At 39.9% G+C, this 14,696-nt stretch overlaps 1 protein-coding gene across 5 annotated transcripts in view; it reads left to right on the top strand.

The window, feature by feature from the left end:
* CSMD1 (CUB and Sushi multiple domains 1) overlaps positions 1-14,696 on the top strand; it is a 1,932,406-nt gene that overhangs the window by 1,263,449 nt on the left and 654,261 nt on the right. For all 5 annotated transcript variants that reach the window (XM_008163737.4, XM_005289701.5, XM_065587776.1 and 2 more), the window contains one exon: positions 13,515-13,639. In XM_008163737.4, the coding sequence (XP_008161959.2) occupies positions 13,515-13,639 (125 nt within the window). The remainder of the gene's footprint in view (positions 1-13,514; positions 13,640-14,696) is intronic.

Here is a 14,696-nt window from a genome sequence, read left to right as displayed (position 1 = left end):
CTTTGGCTTTTCCCCTAGAATATACCAAGTCTTTCATAAATCAGCTCAGCTCTTCATTGCTACAGAGGATAGGATGAAAGGCCTTCCGCTGTCCTCACAGAGGATTTCCAACTGGATCACCTCTTGCATTAGGACCTGTTATGACCTGGCAGGGGTCCCGCTGCCACCAATTGTCAGAGACCACTCAACTAGAGCTCAAGCATCTTCGGTGGCCTTCCTGGTGCACATCCCTATCCAGGACATCTGTAAAGCCACAAAGTGGTCCTTTGTCCACACATTCATGGTACATTATGCCATCATTCAGCAGTCCAGAGACTACGCTGGGTTCAGCAGAGCTGTGTTGCAATCTACACGTTCGTTAACTCCTACCCACGTCCAGGGGTACTGCTTAGGAGTCACCTAATATGGAATGGACATGAGCAAGCACTTAAAGAAGAAAAGACAGTTACCTTTTCCATAACTGGTGTTCTTCGAGATGTGTTGCTCATGTCCATTCCAAACCCGCCCTCCTTCCCCACTGTTGGAGTTTCTGGCAAGAAGGAACTGAGGGTGGGGGGAGCCAGCAGTGCCCCTTATACCATGCCATGCGGGTACCACTCCAGGGGGCGCCAGAGCCGGTCCTCTATGGATACTGCTGAGGGAAAAGCTTCCAGCACTGGTGCAAGTGGTGAGCACACACACCTAATATGGAATGGACATGAACAACACATCTTAAAGAATACAAGTTACGGAAAAGGTAACTGTCTTTTTCAGTATTTCTTTTTAATATATTTCCCCATTGATACATTGGAACTGCAATATACATTGTTTTATTACTTTCATGTAAATGGTCCAATTTGCCTTGCTAATCAATCCCTATAGTTAAGTGTTTCAACTGTTCTTTAACAACTCAATGCTTATTAGTGCTGTAAGTTATTGAACAAAGAAACTGCCCTATAGTATTCCCTGTATAATTTTCCTTTTAGATGGATAAAGGCTAATTGAAATGTGTACAGTATAATAAGTATAGGGCAGGATCTCTATCCATATAAATGCATGTTTCTCCTCTAGATAGTACTCAAAGGAGGTCATGTCTAGTTTTTGTGGTACCCTGACTAATATAAGGCATGAAATCCTCCTGCAGGGTATTATGATCCGCACTGTGTATGAGTGTAGTAAGGTTCGGCAGCTGAACAGGTCAGAAATAATTCACTGGAAAGGTCATTGTGTTGCCTCAATTCAGAGGGGGGAGTTTCACAAAATAGGATAATGTTGGCCCCTGCATTTCCTCTTTCAAGTCGTGCATGTGGTCCATGGTCTGTTGGGTGAACGAGATTAGGAAAAGACAAACACTACCCCAAAGGCATAGTACACACTTAACACATGTCTAGGGCGAGTTTTGTCTTGAAATTTGGTAGCTTTACTGATGAACTAAATAGACCTCAATTAGTTTTTTTCTAATTAAAGTGTCTGCTAACTATTACCTAGGGGTCTAGACACACATTTGCAATTTAGTTTAGGACCCAATCTGGGACTTGACATCTGAAATGTAATTTATTTCAAGGAATTTAGAAAATACCAATGTGAATAATACCTTAGTCTTAAATAGTGCCTGTTGTACCTGGGGAGGGAATGAGCAGCTGGGGAAGGACAGGAAGTAGAGGATCATGTTGGAAGCTTTAAAAGTATTTTAGATAGAGAGAGATCTCAATGTCCGGGATATAAAAAATAATATACTTATAGTTCAACTGTTAGGTTGTACTGATAGCAAGGCTTGTGCTATGTAATGCGATAAACCAGTTGTGCACTTTCTGAATGTCCAAACTATTAGCCTATCATATAAGTAGTATGCTGAAATACATGACCATTAAAGTGGCTTGTGTTTCTCTGGAAATAGCCTTCATTTAACACACACACACACACACACACACACACACACACACAGCCTCCACCATTGCTAAATTAATCTAAGTAGTAGTAGAAAAACACGAGAGTTTTTGTTCTTACCATGGTTGAAATATAGGCTTGTTGATACTCGTGAACTTCAAGACATATCTAAAGTCATTGTCCGCTTATGTCAGTCAAATGAAATGTCAGTCTCCTCTCATTACACTGTATTTACATCATATAATGTTGACAGCGCTGTTTGTTCCTTTAAGGGAAAACTTTCACCTTATCTCATTTATTTGTTAGATGGAATTGTGAGGATTCTAATTCAGATTTTAAATATTGGAAACTATTAGTTAAAATATACACAGTATCAAGATGTAGGCTGGACGTTTTTAAGACAATATGTTAAATGAATTGACCATGATTTTTGAGATTTAGTCAACCAAAGAAACTAATATTTATTTAATGCATGTGTTTCTACCAAAACAAGACAATTCCGTGTATTGATTTCTGAAGCAAAAGGTTTGTAGCCTTAAAATTCCACCTGTTCTGCTGGGGAATTCCTTTCCCTTTCAGGAAAATTCCATTGAATACTTTGACAGCAACAAGTTCCTGTTTTTAAAAAAAACAAAACACTAACTTCCTGAAGTCCATTAAGAAATGTAAGGCTCTAGAACTGTAAATTAACTGCCAGTACTTCAAGGATTTATTCATATTCCTTATATTACCTCCTCTGAGTAGTCCCACTGACTTCAACAGCAACTGCTCATAGGGTGACTTCAGCAGAGCCAGGATTTCAATGCGAGTTTTGCCATTGACCTCAATAGAGCCAGGATTTCATCCACTTGTGTGAAGTTAAACATGTCTCTTTCAGTATTAAGACTTATGTTTGCAAATTGTGTTCACCTTCTTTGAGTCTTGCTTTAAAACAATGGTTGCCCCATCACAACAACAATTGCTATTGATTTCATAAGCCTGCTACACACAGAGACATAAGTCATGGTAAAAGCACTGACTGAACTAGTTTCCTAATGTACCACCATCTCCAAACCCCCTGCACAGGCATGCACAATTCCACCCTGATTATGTTATGTCTGTAGGACAGGTACAGTTACTAAATATCACTGACACCTCGGATTGATGTGGTATGAGCTAATATAAATCTATCATGGATTTCACTCGTCTTTGGGGACACATTTTAAACACTTTTTAAAATGTTAAACTTTTTATGTACACATTTTTTCTGATCACTCATATTTAAGCCTATAAACAAAGGAAAGAACTTCATTTGAAAAGTACATCTAAGGTTTTGCATTGGGACATACTAACTGGGAAAGTTTGGGAAAATAAATCTTCCTTGCTATTTTAATTTTCAGTGGATTATTGCAATAAATATAATTAACTGTCTTTATCATTCCCCTTGTTAGATGCTTGTTTGACTCAGGGGTATAATATCAAAAGACTATAGCTTTGTTACAGGCATGAAATACTCCAGGGAATGACTTTTTTTTTCTAAATAGATGAATGGAAACATTACTAAAACAAAATTTAATGTTCTGTAACTGTTAAATATCCATCTTAACCCAAAATATTTACTTCCTTCTGAATTTACTTAGGAAGACATGAGTTCAGGTTCTCTGTTTTTACTTGTGATAGCTGTTGAAGTTTTAATGGGACTGCATGTTGATTAAGATATTTTCAATGTAAGTAAGGGTCATAGAATCAGGCCAAGTTCCTGATTCCAATTATTTCAATGGGAAATTTGCCTGTAACTTCAATGGGATTAAGATTTTGCTCCTAATATGTCTTTATTATGAGCCTCTTACTCACAACAGTGAGCAGTCAGTGGGATTTCTTGTCTGTGACTGCACCTCCGTGTGAGTAAGGGGTTCACAAATATGCACTCTAAGTTCCAAGGGGCTAGTCTACTCTGGAGACAATAGAAAAATGGCACCTTCTGACTCAGATCTACATCCTGTGATTCATATCACACAGCTAAAATGGCAAATAACACTGGTCTACAATTTTTGAGAAGTCATCTGCTTCAGAGATAAAATGTGCTATTATGTATTTTGATGTGCTGAATTCAAATATGACAATTAAAACAACTGACTACTGTTTCTAAGATAATTAAGTTTTTACATTTTATGTCTATGTATATTGTGTAGATAGTAGAGTTTTAATCATAAATTGTAAACCTAGATCTTTTCATGTGTTTATGGTTGCTTTACATGATAATATTTCACCTGTCCTGTTTATGTAACAATTGAAAAATCAGCAAAAGGGTTATATAAATAAAATTTATTATGAAACAAAAGGCAAAAAACTATTATGTACATAGTTTAGTCCTATTCAGTGTCTACTCGGCGCTTCTTGGCTTGTCTCTTGTATTCATGAAATGGAGCATCTCTTGTCACTGTCCAGCAATAGTCTGCAAGCATTGATGGGCTCCGTTTGCCCTGATAGCGTTTCTCCATTGTTTCAATGTCCTGGTGAAATCGCTCGCCGTGCTCGTCGCTCACTGCTCCGCAGTTCGGTGGAAAAAAAATTTAGATGAGAGTGCAAAAAATGTATCTTTAGTGACATGTTGCAACCAAGGCTTTTGTATGCCTTGAGGAGGTTTTCCACCAACAACCTGTAGTTGTCTGCCTTGTTGTTTCCAAGAAAATTTATTGCCACCAACTGGAAGGCTTTCCATGCCGTCTTTTCCTTGCCACGCAGTGCATGGTCAAATGCATCATCTCGAAGAAGTTCACGAATCTGAGGACCAACAAAGACACCTTCCTTTATCTTAGCTTCACTTAACCTTGGAAATTTTCCACGGAGGTACTTGAAAGCTGCTTGTATTTTGTCAATGGCCTTGACAAAGTTCTTCATCAGACCCAGCTTGATGTGTAAGGGTGGTAACAAAATCTTCCTTGATTCAACAAGTGGTGGATGCTGAACACTTTTCCTCCCAGGCTCCAATGACTGTTGGAGTGGCCAATCTTTCTTGATGTAGTGGGAATCTCTTGCACGACTATCTCATTCGAAGATAAAACAGCAGTACTTTGTGAATCCAGTCTGCAGACCAAGCAAGAGAGCAACAACCTTCAAATTGCCACAAAGCTGCCACTGATGTGGGTCATAGTTTATGCACCTCAAAAGTTGTTTCATGTTTTCATAGGTTTCCTTCATATGGACTGCATGACCAACTGGAATTGATGGCAAAACATTGCCATTATGCAGTAAAAAGCTTTAAGACTCATCTTCGATGAATCAATGAACAGTCTCCACTCATCTGGATCGTGAACGATGTTGAGGCCTGCCATCACACCATCGATGTTGTTGCAGGCTACAAGATCACCTTCCATGAAGAAGAATTGGACAAGATCCTTCTGATGGTGATGGAACATGGAAACCCTAACATCACCTGCCAGGAGATTCCACTGCAGTAGTCTGGAGCCCCAAAACTCTGCCTTACTCTTGGGTAGTTCCAAATCCCTGACAAGGTCATTCAGTTCACCTTGTGTTATGAGGTGTGGTTCAGAGGAGGAGGATGGGAGAAAATGTGGGTCCTGTGACATTGATGGTTCAGGACCAGAAGTTTCATCCTGTTCCTCGTCTGACTCAAGTGAGAATGATTCTGGTGCATCAGGAACCGGCAGTCCTTCTCGGTGGGGTACTGCGCGTATAGCTGATGGAATGTTTGGATAATGCACAGTCCACTTTTTCTTTGGCACAGCTTTCCCAACTGGAGGCACCATGCAGAAGTAACAATTGCTGGTATGGTCTGTTGGCTCTCTCCAAATCATTGGCACTGCAAAAGGCATAGGTTTCCTTTTCCTGTTCAACCACTGGCGAAGATTTGTTGCAGCATATGTGTGGGGCCCACCTCTTGTCCTGATCTCCAATTTTGCAGCCAAAATAAAGGTGATAGGCTTTCTTAACCATAGTGGTTATACTGCGCTTTTGTGATGCAAAAATCACTTCACCACAAACATAGCAGAAGTTATCTGCACTGTTCACACAAGTACGAGGCATCTCTGCTCACTTTGGCTAAACAGAAAAGTGTCCCTTTGCAAAATCAAACACTGACAAATAAGAGAGCATGGCACTGTATGATTTCTAGAGCTGATATAGGGCAATTTGTTCAGCAGAGTGATGTAAGCTTTGTTATGATTGCATCATCCATGACTTCTAGGAATAATATGATGCAATTCATATCATGTATGATGCAATACCAGCTTCAGATTGCATCATTCATTGTTTTGCCTAAAAAGCAAGTACTGTCCAAACCCAGTCATAGATTTAGTCATAGATCCAGTCAAAGATGTATTTTAGTCATTTCTGTTTTAAATTGAGATCCCTTCCCTTTATAACTCACTTATCCTCCACCATTCCCAAGTCAAGGGTCGTATATACTGACCCAATAGCATATCTTGAAAACTAGAGCCAATCAACAATTTTAAGCATCATTTTCATTCTCAGTGACCCAGAATTAGTAAAGTTTGGCTACATTTATTTCAGAAGCTTTTTGGCTGTAGAGCAGTGTAATACATTCTTTGCTATATCCTGATATCCCTCTGAAGCATGTGGAGTTATGACAGAATGAGCTAGATTCTATTTTCTGCATATTCCTCAACAGAACTGTTAAATAGTTCCATTTGCAGGATAAAATTCTGCCCTAAATTACAACCACACAGAAGACTTGTAATCTCAAATTCTGTCACACTTGTCCATGATGTGTTGTGCTCTATTCTCTTCTGTTCTTCCTCCCTGCTCCTCACGCACGTGCTGGCTGAGGTAGCTGGCCTGGTGCACAGGGTGTTTCATGTACTGCATGCTGGGTAATAACATGAGGACTTCCAACTTTCTTAAACTAAACTCTCTCTTTTTAAAAAGACCTATTTACAGAGCTGCTGCAACTGTTACTAGCATTCTAGTCACATATAGTCACACACTGACTTTATGGTACCATATCCAAAATCTTCCCTCCCCCAACTTATGCTCCTCCCTCCACGTTCCATGCAGTTTGCTATGCAGTGGAGAAGTAAGCTCCTCCACATAAAGGAAGGAAGCAACTACTTCCTTCCAAGTGCAATGGAAGAATTGGGGAGGAATTGTGACTCACAATGTAACCTTACAAAAGCACAAAAAATATGTACATGTAACTCTAGACAGAATATTGTCTGCTGAATCTTTACTGGAGACAGGGTTGTAATAAAGAATTAACTCAATTTGACTGTGAGGTCCTAAGCTAAATACAGTTGGTGGGAAAAATAAAACCCATCCTTCTCCTTCATGGCCTGTCTGTTTACTTGTAAATTGAGAATTTCATCCTAAAATAATTGAGACCATAAATATGGTCCCCCACAATTCCACAATGCCATTTTCAGAGGGCTACTTTTCAGAGTGGAACCAAATATTAAGCAAATTGATTATGAAAAAAAGTTATTTGCTTTCAAACCACTGGTAGTAGTAGTAATAATAATAATACCAAAAGTGTGGTTCTAATATTTCACTCTTAGTTTCAGTTCATCTATATATTCCAGTCCTAACTTTATGGTAAGATTATTTTGCTTTACCTCAGTCAACCCAGATAATCTCCTTATATGGGGGGAGGAAGGATGTTTTTGTGTTTGAGGCATTGCACTTGGACTCCGGAGATCTAGGTTAGGTTTCTGGCTCTACCAGAGATTTCCCATATGAGCACTTATTCTTTCTGTATCTCCATTCCCCGTGTATAAACTGGGGATAATAGGGATCATCATTGTGAGCAAGCATGCACATGTACAGGGCACTGATGCTTATCCCAAGCTCCCACATTGTGCTCCAGAATGTAATCTTTCAGATTTTTTTTTTAAGAAAAGGAACACTCTAGCACTTATGATGGGGAGAAAATCTTCAAAATATGATCCATGTGTGGTGTCTCTCTGAGTCTGCTGAGAGCCTGAAACAATAGCTCTGAGGAATGTATTGCCCCATTCATCTCAAACAAATGTTAATGCAGAACCCAATGATCATTTAAATGCCAATAGTGTTAACTACTTCACTGCTAATCAAAGCATGTGAGAAGGAGGATCATATTATAAAGATTTACACTACAAGTAATCTATTATTTTGGCACCACAATTGTCTTGAAGTTACCACCATTTTTTTTTTTTTTTAACTCAAAAAGGAGTCAGTTCCAAAAAGTCTACTACTGTAATGCCAGGGAGGCCTCTGAGCTTCACCTAGTTGGAGCCAGGCCCAAGGAACCCAGCAAGCCCATAGGTGTATTTGAACCCCACTGAAGGGAAGCTAACCTCAAGGACCTTCAAGGAACCACAGAGCAGATGTAATCATATTTTAAACATCTGGTGTAAGTGAATGGTGTCTCCGGTGAAAGGAACTTATTTTGTGGATGAAGCTTTGATTGTGGGCAGACCATGCTATTTCTATTTTCCACTCCCCCCACGTTTGACCCTGGGGAGATAATACTCTACTACCTAACAGGACTGTTGTAAGGATAAATCCTTTCATGTTTTTAAGGTACTCAGATAGTGCAGCAAGTAGCATATAACCACCGATACCAGTCAGCTCTGTGTTCTTGGGGAAACAGGGCACAGTATCCAGTCTGTCTGACTCATGAAGCCCTCCTCCCCGTTCCCCCACCCCGCCTCTGCTTGAACCAAAACCGATCAGAGAAAAGACTTACAGAAAGCAATGAAAAGGCAGTGGGAGATGCATCTAAACCCCTCCTGACAAGGGTGATAGGATTAAGGCAACTCCCCTAGCCTCATCTGCATCAAAGATGAGACAGGGAGGCATCTCTATTAGCATACAGAATGGAGAACAGAGAGTCCAAGGCAAGAACCGCACTGAACTTTGGGACCAGAAAAGCAAGGAAGCACTGCATCATGAGGGAATTTCTGCTCCCGTTGTTAATGAATCTGTGCCTGCATACACCCAGCTCAGCAGTTATCAGACCAATCCTATTAATGAATCCTTGATTGATATCCAAAATACTGAAGCTGCCTAATTGCATTGTGAGCTCCTTTGAAGGAACACCACCCATAGCCAGGAATTATCAGTTTCTCTTGTCTAGCATAAAGAAAACCCTTGAATCATCAGTTTACCCATAAACAAATCTAGTGTTCTCCCTTGAAACGTTGTTTCCCTACAAAAACCCCTACCCATGCTCAAGTAAGTGTTCTGATGCCTGGACCCAACTCTGCATCAGTTCCACTGGGACTTCATCTTCTCCTGACTGATTGTGCTGGGGGCTCTGCCTGTCTCCAGCACTCAGGACCCTGAGCTACCACCATCACCTGAGAACCCTGACCAGTTCAAGCTTCATAGAGTGGTGAAACCCCAGGTCGCGCTCTCTCTGTTTTCTACCTCAGGTATAACTTTTTAACCCTGACTTTTTTGAACAGGTATAGTTTTCTATATATGACGTTTGTAATCTTTTATAATGTAACTGTTGTTTGTTTTAGGCTCTCTGTGTGGTTATCACTATTATTCAATAAATAATATATGGTTAAGCTGGTTGCTATCCTCCCTTGTGCGCACGCGTGCTCTCTCTCTCTCTCTCTCTCTCTCTCTCTCTCTCTGAACTTGATTCTTTTGTGTTTTTGGCTTCCCCATTTACTCTGCAGCAACACTCCTCTTACCTAAGCTAAAGCTCCCTGTAGCGTCCAAAAATACTGTGGGGTTTGCTCATCAAGTGGGTTACTACCCGAACAATTGTAATGTGAAAGTGGGGATAGGGACGTGCTGAACCTGTGGCATATGAGGGTGGCATTTTGGAAATCCTGCTTGACCCAGCCCACTGAGTCCAGGGACATATAAGGGGTCAGCTTGAGAGTGCTGATTGACCCGGTCCACTTAAGACTTGCTCTGTTAGAGAGAGAGTGTGTCTGTCTGTGTGTCTGGTTCTGGGGCTGGAAGAACCCAGCCCTGGGGAACCTAGGTCCTGCATGATAGCTCCACTGGGAGGAGACTTGCAGAAGGGAGAAGTAGAGCTCCATATGAAAACACAAGTGACACAAGCAGTACATTGATAGAATTACAGGAGCCCCCCCCCCCCCCCCAAGAATAACCCTAATAAATGAACGTACCCCAAAGTAACAGGCAAATCAGGTAACACCACCTGTACATAAAAACTCATATATCAGTGCATTCAGTCATTCATCATTTATCCAAAGTCCCATTTTTCTGAAATAAAAAGCCTCTCCAATTGTAGCCAGTAGGATTATGAGGGGGCCAAGATTATTCCTTGCCTCATAAATGTTTACTCCTCACCTGCAAACAGCATGAAACCAATACTATTCTGTATATTAGGACTCCCTTTTAGTGGCTACATAAAGGAGCTGCTGAATATACAAAAATAAAAAATTCAATTGGATTTTTTCCCTCTGTGTAATAACACATTTAGCTATTCTCTTGGGAAAAATAATGCTGTTCTTTGCTTCACATTGATTTTAGAAAAAAAATTGAAATGTTTTGTGGAGAACAAAAGAAAGGCAATATGTTTTTGTAGTTTCAAGTAAAGACCCCAGAAGCTGCTACTGCACTTGTCAGGAAATGATGACTGTGGATATTCTGCTGAGCTGCAACATGTGAAAAGGCACTATTCAACAGCTTCCCAAGACTGCATAAAGACACCTAGTGATTTAGATTGATGGAAAGGGTGAGGGTTCATTTTCAAGTCAGTCTAGACACTGCTGATTCAGTGGTGACAAGTCCTTTGACAAGGGTTTCATCGTTTTAAACATAATAATGACATTCTAATATTCCAATACCTTCTTGTGTGCTTTGTGATTTTAACCTGTTAGTTCCTTCCTCGAACTCCCTTCCCTCCCCCCTCTCGCCCAACACTTAACACTGCACTTAAGTTTAATAAGAGAGAGAGTGTCTCTCTGTGAATTAAAATGTGAGGAAGAAATGTCATTTAAATTAATGCTCAGCCTTTACTCCCACCATATTTTTCTCTGATTTTAATATTTGTTTAATTAGAACAGAATCAACTCAATATTGAGTCAATTCCAACTTTTTTTTTGTGGGAAGTCGCAACTTACCTAATCAGTTTTTAAAAAATTTATATGAAATATACAATGGATTTATTTAAAAAATATCCATGTTCCTTAATTCCGGGGTGGGGAGCATAATGTTTCATATTTTTCCTATGAAAATTTTAAAAAATATTGGATTATTTCTCTTTGTCATGAATCTTTTTGTGTGTAGCTTCAATTCAATTTTTTTGTTTTGATTCAAATCCAAATTAACACTCCTTTTTGAAATTTCAAAGGGGAGAGAAAAACGTTGCCATTATTCTCCATTCCCAGCCCCGCTCAGAGATAAAAGTGTGTGTGTGGGGGGAGAATTTTGAAACTTGCCATTTTAACTATATGAATTACACTCACACAGTGTACAGGTACAGTAAGGCATGTACCTATCTATGCCAAGAGTCCTAGACCATTGTGATAGCAAAGGTAACTCAACCAATCACTACTCTTACTCTACAGCTAATTTGTATGCAACAATTTCATTGGTTGTATGAGGAAGACTGCACAGAGGGTGGATAATTTGGCCCAAGTGCCACACCTATGTGACAGTATGGGCTTTCAGTTACTAGTGGGCAATAATAGCACACTCAAATTCCAACTAAAACAGCATTTCTCAATCTCCAAGTTGGCTACCCCTATTTAAAGTCAAACAATTTTGTGACCCATTTATACTATTGATTTATTTTAACTCTCATAGTAACAATAAGCCTATATAATTTAACTGTGTTTTGAGAGGTTGACATAAAATACATGACTTTGACAGGTAAGGGTGTGCAGGAAGTGGGGGTGTGAAATATTCTTTTAGACCGTAACAAAAATGTCAAGACCTTGATTGCCTTCTGTGATCCTTCCCCTTCAACCTCCATAGGGATCATGACCTGCAAGCTGAGAAACACTGAGCTGGAGGAATTCCATATGTAGTGATTATTTCTCCCATGGTTGAAATACAGCCACCTCTTAAGTGAAATAGAGCAGCTGTTGAACACCACACAGCAAGATTACACAATAGGTTAGTGCAGGAATAAAGAATACAACAACCAGTAGAAATTCTTAGGTGTGGAAAAAAGTACAGGTAGGCAGAGTGTTTTAAATACACAGTATTTTTATATTGTTTTGGAAAGCTGTGTTTAAGATAAACTTATAATATATTTTACATTAGAACTGGCTAGAACCCAAAATTCCATGAGAAATTTCATTTTTTATCTTTCTGAACAGGAACAAATATCAAAATTTTGAAATTTTCTGTGGAATGAAATTCCAACCCTTCATTCTGGAAAAATAAAAAAAATTACTATTCAACCTTTCATTTTGTTTCAAAAAGTTGAAATTTATTTCGTTTTAACTTTGACTCAACTATTCTATTTGCATTAAGTCTAGATTATATCATCTAAGTGAAATATTTCAACATTATCAAAATGAATAATTTCAATAATTTTTCATTGAAAATTTTGATAAACTATTTTCCCACAAAATGTTTCAATTTTAATTGAATCAGCCTTTTCTGATGGGAAAACATATTGTTAGAAATGTTTTCAAGTAGCTATCTTGACTAGCATTTCAGGATGTAACATCAAAGTAGTAGCTATATTGCCATAGCTGCTTTATGTCCCAAACTGCCCCTCATACACCTTTGAGACTTTATTGTTACTGATCTGTGCCAGTCCTTAGTAGGACCTTTAAAACATCTAGGTATTTTATGTGACACTGAAGTAAAAGTTCTTTAGACTGTTGTCTAGACCGCATGCATTGGTTTTGAAGTTACTTATACAGATGCTTCCCGGGTTATGCAAACCCGACTTACGGAAATCCGCACTTACGGAAAAAGTTCCGTAAGTTCCGTTCCGCCTTTTTTTGGCGTAATTGTCAGAGATACGTTCCTGACTTATGCAAAATTCGACTTACATAAGTCGGAGAGCATCTGTATAGTAAGTTTTTTTTTTTTTTTTTTTTTTTTTTTTTTTTTAATATATATATATATATATATATATAGTAACAGTCAGGGGTGAAAATAACTTAAGACTTACCGATACGGGGGCCCAGCTCCAGGCGCCGAGAAGGGTCAGAGCCTCGGGCGGAAGGGGTGGGGCTGGGGGTCAGCCTCCCCCAGCCAGCCCGCCCTTCCATACTGCCTGGCAGCCCCTGGTGGCGATTTAAAGGGCCCAGGGCTCTGGCCGCTGCTGTCAGCCTCAGGCCCTTTTAAATCACCAGGCCCTGGGGTAGCTTCCCCTTTTGCCCCCCTCTGTCAGCAAAAGGGGCAGCGTATGGGCCCATTCTGGGGGCCACTTCTTACCGGTATGCTGGCCCACTTTCACCTCTGGTAACAGTAATCATCTTTCCCTACATTTGAGACTAAATTTATCCCTGGTTTAACCCTCTGAAATAAGTTTCAGAAGAGGATTAGTTCAGCACGGTGAGTTTTACATTTTTTCACTCAATGGTGGCTGGATTACATTCAGAGTTCTTACTCTGTAGAGTATAAGCTCTTTTTTTCTGAAAAAAGAGAACTTTCCCTTAAATTCTTCTTTGGATCTTGAATTAGTGGAGCTGTAGTTGTTTGATGAAGGATTTCTGTAATAAACTTAATCTTTCTCCTTTTCTTTCCATTACCCCCAGGGTGGGTGCAAGTGTACAGTTCTCCTGTGAGGATAATTATGTGCTCCAAGGTTCTAAGAGCATCACTTGCCAGAGAGTGACAGATACACTAGCTGCTTGGAGTGACCACAGGCCGATCTGTCGTGGTAAGATTTGACTCCTTTAACATTTTTTCCAGTTTTTTAAAAATCTAACTTGGTCTCTTTGTATTATTTTCCTGCCCTTTCTGATTTTTGCAAGTCCTTCCAATTTAATATCGTCTGCAAATTTTCGTACGGTGCTTTTAACTCCCTACATTAGATAATTAACAAAGATGTTAAATGAATCCTCTATTTTTCCTTATTGTTAAAAGAAAAAAAAATAGTATAATTCAGTTCTAAAGGCATGATAACCTGTTTAGAGACCCTCCCAAACCTAGAGATTAATTTGATTTGCATAGCTAAAACACCGTACAACACTTTGAGGATCAGATTGCAGCCAGTCTCTATGGAGCTGCAAGGTTTATTGTTTTAGGAGAGGTCTACACTATAAACATACATCAGTATAATTATGTCGCTCGGGGAGCGGGGGGGGGGGGGGGCTGTGTGAAAAAATCCACACCCCTAAGCAACATAGTTATACACACCTAACCCAGTGTGCAGACAGTGCTATGTCAATGTGAGGGCTTCTCCTATTGGCATAGCTACTGCCTTTCACAGATGTGGAGTACCTTTGCAACCAGGGGCCTGGAGGGATGAGGCTGGAGAGTGACCCTACTGGGCTGGTACTAGGGTTGTGGTGCCAGGATTGACGTGCTGCTGTGAGTCATCTGTGTCCCCTTGGCGGGGTGAAGAGAAGTGTACCCATTGAATAGTTGCAGTAATACCATATTAGTTTGCTGTCCTAATACACAAGCATGATAACAGATGAAATTAGCGAACCAATGGGCATAATTGAGGATGGCATTGTTAGTGACCCATTGCCTCCCTGGTTGCAGAATCTGGCTCCATCACTACTCAGGGTCCAACCTCTATTTAAATAGACAGGCTTCCAAATGTGCCAATACTCTGCGTTCCCATCTCATAAATTAAATGATACAATGCAACATACACTTATCATAGAATCATAGGACTGGAAGGAACCTTGAGAGGTCCTCTAGTCCAGTCCCCTGCAGTCCCCTGGAACTATCTAGACCATCCCTGACAGATGTTTGTGTAACTTGCT

The sequence above is a fragment of the Chrysemys picta genome, chromosome 3 (assembly GCF_011386835.1).
Source record: "Chrysemys picta bellii isolate R12L10 chromosome 3, ASM1138683v2, whole genome shotgun sequence".
In the NCBI taxonomy this organism is placed as follows: domain Eukaryota; kingdom Metazoa; phylum Chordata; order Testudines; family Emydidae; genus Chrysemys; species Chrysemys picta.
The sequence above is the reverse complement of the archived record's forward strand: the minus strand, read 5'-3'. Positions and strand labels throughout refer to the sequence as shown.